The sequence below is a fragment of the Sceloporus undulatus genome, chromosome 2, assembly GCF_019175285.1.
Source record: "Sceloporus undulatus isolate JIND9_A2432 ecotype Alabama chromosome 2, SceUnd_v1.1, whole genome shotgun sequence".
Taxonomy (NCBI): domain Eukaryota; kingdom Metazoa; phylum Chordata; class Lepidosauria; order Squamata; family Phrynosomatidae; genus Sceloporus; species Sceloporus undulatus.
In genome coordinates this window covers 61,009,233-61,017,087 of record NC_056523.1, presented here as the reverse complement: position 1 = coordinate 61,017,087, position 7,855 = coordinate 61,009,233, and the positions used below count along the sequence as shown (strand labels likewise).

The following is a 7,855-nucleotide window of genomic DNA, read 5'->3' as shown; positions in this document are numbered from 1 at the left end:
ATAGTTAATTGAAACTCTCTTGCAGCAGAACAATTATTCCTTTGAGGAAGAAACTTCCTAAAATCACTCAGGATACAATTATGGTATAAGTTCCTTTACAGTGGATCAAGGACTTTGAAGGTTACAGAAGGTTTACCTTGAAATTCAGCTATGCTTGAAGTTGCAATCTAACAGTATCATGAAGGTTTAATAATTTCCATCATCACCTTTAAAAGTTTGGGGCAATGTTTCACAAGATCTCAATTGGTTTCCACTTTGTCTTTCCATCCCCTGCCTGATTCATGTCGACACTGCATCTATTTAGGGTAGGCCAAATATATGTTCACATACATGTATGTGTTGAAATATTATGTTAAACTGAACAAAAGAGAATGTTAAAAGCCAAAAATGTTCTTCTGAGTCTCTAAACTGTTCCATGGCTTGTTTTAAATCAAAGCAGATTTTAAGCTTTCAGCCTCTTTCCTACAATACTGCTCTTTCTTAGAAAGTAATGTGCCACCAAGATTTTAGAACAGACTGAAACATTTGTCTTTGAAGTTTTATTACAAAAATATATTTGCAAACATACAAAATTTTAATGAAAAATGTTCTTTCTTAAACATTTATGCAATAACTTAATATTTGCCACATAATAAGATGGCACAAATCACATATCCATATACTGAAATGTTAATGATGCATTATGGTGACAGTTAAAAGTAGCTCAAAAATCACTGGGCATGATTCATTCTGGTACAGGTTCAGCATCAACATGTTGAAGATCCTAATAGGAACATTACACCCTTATGCCCAACATTCCCATCTACAACTGTGCACAGGATGCAAATAACTTGCACCAATCAGAAAGAGCTGGAGTACATGGCAGGATTGCACAAGAGTTTAGTTGCCTCAATGGTCCCTAGAGTTTCTGGTACGAACTTCCCACAAAGTCAGGGTTCCTTTGAGATTAAAGAATTCTTCAGGTATGGATGCTATACCTTTGGAAAGGATCGTGCCCATTGTTTCCCCAAAAGCTACTACTTAAAATCCCAAAGATCTGAAGCACCTCCAACTTTAATACATATGTTGAGTGCAAATTAAAGCAGTAAACCCAAACAGTGAGTATAGTGTGCATTTTTAAACAAAGAACCACCATGTGTTTACAATGTTAAATTGATACAAAAACAAACCACAAGGGGAAGATTATTGCGATTTTTCCCACTTAAAGTGAAGATATTGCATCTTAACATTTTCACAATGATGTCAAAAACTGAGGTGAAATATATATTGCACACATTCCTCTTTAAGATATGCTTAAGAAGCAACTCTGTGACCAACAAGAGGTGGCTGGGTTTTTTGTGTCAGAACACTCCACATTAAATACTCTACCTGAACTGTTGCTCAATGACAATATCTTGCCTACATATGGCATTGGTGGGTTCCATGAATACACTAAACTCAAGAAAATCCAAAACCTAAAAAGTATCAAAGATTAATGTTTGTGGTATGATTAAATTCCATCTCACAATAGGAAATTAACATAAACTGCTTTTCCATTTCGTATTGTGCCTTAGGACTTTGCAGACTAATTTCTGTAAAGTGTGTCACAAATGTGCCACAAATATATAGCCATTCGGCACATCTTTAAAGACTATTAATGGAACAGTTGTTACCTACAACACAGCAATCAGTTTTTGAATAAGCTGCATGTTTTAAAGCGACTTTTGAGAAGACAAATATTAAGCATTTTTAAAGAAAAAGCTGCATATAGATAACAGAAAAATACATGCTTAGATAGTGAATAATTTTGAATAATATAGTCTAAAAATATGATTTACTTGAGGAAATACAGAATCGCTTACGAAAAGAGTTTAAATGAAATGGCCCAAGTTGGTTCATTATGCATTTGGTACCATTGCATGCAGTTGACAAGACTAAAATGTGTTGTTACAAATTCAAACTTAGGCTAAAAAAAGTTAAGGTAACCAGACTAAAGATGTCCAGTGATTTCCACATTTTGTAAACATTTGTGACTTTTACGCCAAGTTTCTTTACCAAAGCAGTGCTTTAAAAGTTTTTCATTAGTTTTAGTCACATTACAACAAGCAATAAGAGCACTATTGTGGTACATTGAATGTTGCTAACAGTGCTTTGTATTATGTAGTACAACTCTGTTTTCCCAGCTTCAGCATGCTACATACATAAACGTTGTAACATTGATGTGCGTAAGTTTCAAGATTGATGCAAAGCTACCATCAAAAAAAATAGATAGACTTTCATTACAACTTCTATTCTCTTTGGAAACAGAGAACTATTTCCTGATGCTGTAAATACTTCTAACACTTGAGAACTCTGATCTGCCAGCTACTGACTGAGGTTTCTAAGGAATTATAATGCAAAATGGTAAATGCGAATATAAAGTGTACTGAGAAGAACTTACCCGGAAATGTAATTGTTGCATAACACAACATTCCCTTTCATATTAACTCTGACAATACAGGACTGTAACAGTACATTCAGTATCAGCAAAATCTTTACAGTTTAATTTCTACAGGTCTTTGGATACATATAACGCTTGCTTGATATGCTGTGAATCAATTTCAGTTCATCATTATCACTGTGCCTAATCTGCTCTATCACCCACCAATCACTTGTTAGTATATGAGAAAGATTTCTTCTTTTCAATTCAGAATAACTAACTATGGCTAAATCTTTGTTATCCATAAAAGAAGCCTGGTATACATTTAGTTTGAGTGATAATAGAAATACAGTATAGACACTTAAAATATATTGAAAAGTAATGATTAGGCTTGGGTTTCCTCCCTCCAGAAAATGCCTAGGAACATACTATTTTTTAAAATAACAAGCAGTTCTTGTTGGTACACACACATGGGTGAGTTATTAAATGTCCAGCATACAAAGACAGCTCTCATGTTTCCTACAAAAGGTCCAGAAAGCCTGAAAAGATACATTTAAATTTCACCATTAAAGCCAATACATTAGATGAATGTTCATGTCACTACTAACACATTTCCCTGAATTCTGCACTTTTCCAATATAAAATACTATGTTTATAACTAGAAACACTTGAGAGCAAAGGCTGAAGAGGTTCTCTCCAAAGGCAGAGTTTGCTAAACATAAAAACATCTACTTAAAAATCAACCAAAGAGACATATTTTGACTGATTAAAAAAATCAACACACTATTTATATCAAAAACACTGATTAATGGTGGTTATGGGTATAAATATAATTTTAGTCTCACATAAAGTAGACCTATTGAAATTAATGTCTCACTAGCCATCACTCATGTAGGTCCCATTAACTGCAATGGACCTATTTTAATTGGGATAAAAGTTAAAATTTAGCACAAGATTTGACTGATGAATGGAATAGTATCTGCATACTGATACTGCCATCATTACCACAGTTAAATTTTTAAGAGTAAGACATACATTCTGATTCAAGATGTTTTCCACTGCAAACTCTCTGACAGAATGGGTGTTTTTGAAACCCTATGCATTGGAATAGCTTGCACTGGAAACTTATTATAATACAAAGAGCCAAACAATGCTCTTCCACCATTTTAACAATGCTTTAAAAATAAGCAGTGCATGTTGACTGGTTAAATGGATTACAAAATTACTTTTCATAATATAAAACAAAGCTCTTACTACCAAAAAACAAACAAAGAAGAGTAGCCTTTAACAATTACTATTGCTTGAATAAATTGAAACCTATATTACATTAGAGTATTGCTAGCTACTATCACATGCCATAATGAAATAAATACAAATCATGGAGAGACCCATAGCAGCATATAAAACAAATGGAGATCAAAGTCTGACTTCCTTGGGAAGAAGTTTGACCTTTACAGCAGTTTAACAATGAAATATGAACTCACAACATCTGGAAAAAATGGGGAAAATATTGGAAGAAACTAAGACTACACTTGTTCATGTACCAACACCATAAATGAATTACACACACCACACTTGTATCAGTCCATCCTTTATAGAAGAAAACCCTCTTCCAACATACGTATTTAAATTGGATTGAATAATTGGATAAAGTAACCACAATGATGTTCTGTCCATTCATGTTTAAAAACTATTTGGTTTAAAATCGTACCATTACCAAAACATCACAGTAAAGGCATCATTGCAAGTATACTTGTCAACTAGTTTTCATTCTGCTTTAGTAAAAAAGTGAATACGCAGATTAGCGCTGCATTCTATGGAAGTCAGACAGTTATATCCTAAGGCTCTTCAGTTCTAAAAGCAGAACTTTTGCATTGCATATCCATTTCTTCTCAAAGCTCTACAGTTACTTGATTGAGCATTTTCATAGCTCTTGTAAATTAGTAGCTGGTTACAGAACTCTTTTTATCCTTAATTAAATGCCAAACAATCAGCTTAGGTCACATTTGTTCTAATTATTCAGGGGTGTGTGTGTACGCACATGTGTGTGTAAATCATACTACGTTTACGAATGTGATGTTAAACATAAATGCCATTTTCTGTATACAGAAATAAAAACCTGCTGGTGACTGGTCACAGTGAAACCTATATCACTTCTGAGAACATTACTCATATAATTCTTCTAAATAACAAGATCTATTTGGGAAGCTAAAAATTAAAAAAACCCAGAACTAAAAACAATATACAAAAAGATTATAATTTTACAGATGAGGCATAATTGTTTTTGAAGCAGATCTGTGATCAGTGGAGCTGAGTTCACGCCAGTTATAGCTTGATGCTGTCTGTATTCTTGGTCAAGACTTGTAAATAGACTTCATGAAGAGTACTAAGAAAATTCTCATCATTCTGAAAGGGAAAATGAAGAATGTGAGTGGGACAATGATAGAATTTCAGAAGAGTCATATGTATCTACTTCCAAGTGAGAAATATACAAATTCAAAATGGAAACCAAGGAGACAAGATAGAGAAGAGGCCAGTTCCTGAGAATTGATGAGTTCAGGAGTATAATGACAGATATGGTAGGGGAAGATCAACAAAAGTACACCAACAGCAGTGCCATTAATAATGGACATTGAGTTGTATCCAATATTATGGAAATAAAAAGGTGAAAGATGGCATTGTTCCATTAGCACTTGCACACTGCTAGAAGGACAACTAGCAAACCAACATCTAACCTAAGGAAGCTGTAATGCAGGAGAAGAATCACTAACTAAAGCATCATCCTTTCAGAGCAGGGGATGTCATGCTCTCTATATCCAAACAAGGAATTTCATGTGCTGCTCTCGCCTGTGCTTCCAGAAAGCTGCTGAGTCTCAATAACTTTGTTCCTCCATTCTCCTCAATCTGTATGGGAGGATGGGAAATTCAGAAGTTGTAGACAGCCACATGTCAGTTGGGACTTTGAGCACTCTGGAAGTGCTAGTTGAGTGTGCTGTGGTGTCCCACCAAGGGAATGAGGCAAGGAATCAAAATATGATTGCAGTGAAAACCTGTAAATGTGGACACAGTGACCTGTGGGCAGTGTGCTTCCAGTTCTTCAGAGCTAACACTCAAAAATGCCAAAGATATAGTCTATGGGTGGTTAAATGCAGCAGGCCGAGATGACCATTTTCTGCCTCTAGAAGCTACTGGGACTACAGAGGCAATGCACCCTTTTCTTGTTTCGAAAGCAAAAGACAGTCTGGGGAGTCTGGAGGACTTGAGGGCTACTAAAATACTCTTGAGGGCACAGAGCCTTAGGGCTACACTTTGCTCATCCCTGGTAATAGTTCTATAATACTGTAACAAATGTGTTACCTCATAGCATTCATGAATTATATTTCTTAAATAATTAAATTGTGACACTTCCTAACCTTTTCAATGCAAGGAGCTACTCCAATCTGTACATTGCCCTTAAAATAAGATGGACTGTCAGTTTCTGTGCTCAATATATCATAGGGTTGGAAGGGACCACAGGAGCCATCTAATCCAACCCCTGTCATATAGGCACATTGTCAAAGTAATCCCAAGATAGTCATCCAACCTCTATTTAAAGCCCTCAAAAGAAGGAGGAGCCACCAATGGCAGTTTATTCCACTGTGGAACTTACTATCAGGAATTTCTTCCTAATGTTTAAGTGGCATCCTCTTTCTTGCAATTTGAACCCACTGGTTCATGATCCAGTCTCTGGAGCAGCTGAAAACAAGATTGCTCCATCTTCAGCATGGCATCCTTTCAAATATTTAAAAATGGATATCATATCACCTCTCGGTCTTCTCTTCGCCAAGCTAAATATTCCCACTTCCCTAAGCCTTTCCACACAGGACATGGTTTCCATCTTGGTCAACATCCTCTGAACATATTCCAGCTTCTCAAAATCCTTTTTGAACGGTGGTGCCCAGACACAGTACTCCAAATATGGTCTAACAAAAGCTAGACAGAATGGTGCTATTACATCCCTTGCTCTGGACAGTATATTCCTGTTGGTGCAGCTCAGAACTGCATTGGCCTTCTTGACAGCCGCATTGCATTGCTGACTCATGTTAAGATGACTCATGTTAAGCAGATCTAGTAGTCTACTAAGACTTTTAGATTCTTTTCACCTGTACATGAAGATGTTTAGCATCTCTCTCAAACTGAAACTGTTCTGAACCAGAAGCAACACCAGAAATTTTGGATCAAGATCTTGAACAATTAAAGTTTGAATTAAGCAGCTACCTTCTTTGCAAGATGTACATATTTGGTACATTTTATATAAGGAAATGTGCAAAATGAATAAGAGAAGACTGCACAAAGTGAAAGGTACTGCAGAGAAACAAAGTGGAGAGGAAAAAGACTGATTGGATAACACATATGTTATGCCACAAAACAAAAGCCAATGAGAAAAACTTAAGGATATACAGTATAGCCATTTCACCAGCTGAGGAAAAACAAATACTATATCACATTAATACAATTTTACTGTTTGGTCTGTTTTGGCTACCCATTGGATTTCCTTCTGTCAATCAACTTATTTGTTCTTTATGTACTTTTTATGTTCCTACTACTATTTCAGCTGAATTGCATGGGATCTATCTCTGTTACTAATTTTTCTGATTCTCCTTTGAAAAAAGATATCTGTATGCTGACAATTCCAGGCCAATATATTAATGAAGATGTCTGGTCTTTTATGAGCCTGATGATGCTGATTATACTAAGAAGATTGCATTTTTGCCCAACAACCTTTAAATCTTGCACTCCCATACATTATATGGATTACTGGGATACTCTTTATAATACTACACTGTTGAAGAAAGACTGGTGTTCATCATCAACTGACTAGATATACAAAACAAAGAGCAGGGTAACAAGTTGGTTTTGTGCATTACAAAGTGTACTCTCAAGACCACTGGCAGGAACCTAAAAGTTTAACATGATTTTAATTACAAAATAAAATTTCTGATAGCTCAGCTCAGTTCACAGGATTCTGCGCACGCACACACACACACACACACACACACACACCCCTCACTTCATAGTCAGCATGTTTCTTTGTTTCTCTTGTGGTTCTGCCAGAGAAAAGGAAACAACAGGTTGTGCAGAAAAAACAACCACAAAGAAACAAAACACAGGCCACAAAGCTGATTTTATGACCTAGTATGGGCCCATTTCAGTTCTAACAGTTCTATTATCAAAGTAGTATAATTCTATGGCCTGTTATTTTTAGATCTGTACTCTGTGCAGAGCAAGACTTACTGTTATCAGTGTAGAATGAACTAGAGTGTACTGATTTAGCATAAAGGTTTGTGACCCTGTTGATGACAAAGAGGACAAAACAATCCTCTTAGTGCAAGCCTTTTCTTGGTGTAAGATTTCTTTTTGTGATTCATTGGATTTACTGGCACCCTTATAAAGCAATATTATAGCTGAAGGTATAAT

At 35.7% G+C, this 7,855-nt stretch overlaps 1 protein-coding gene across 1 annotated transcript in view; it reads right to left on the bottom strand.

The window, feature by feature from the left end:
* Nucleotides 1-504: 504 nt before the first annotated feature.
* The window catches only part of DCP1A (decapping mRNA 1A), a 50,962-nt gene continuing 43,611 nt past the window's right edge, over nucleotides 505-7,855 (bottom strand). Inside the window, exon 10 of the mRNA XM_042451021.1 lies at nucleotides 505-4,804. Coding sequence (XP_042306955.1) covers nucleotides 4,724-4,804 — 81 coding nt within the window. The 3' untranslated portion in view covers nucleotides 505-4,723. The remainder of the gene's footprint in view (nucleotides 4,805-7,855) is intronic.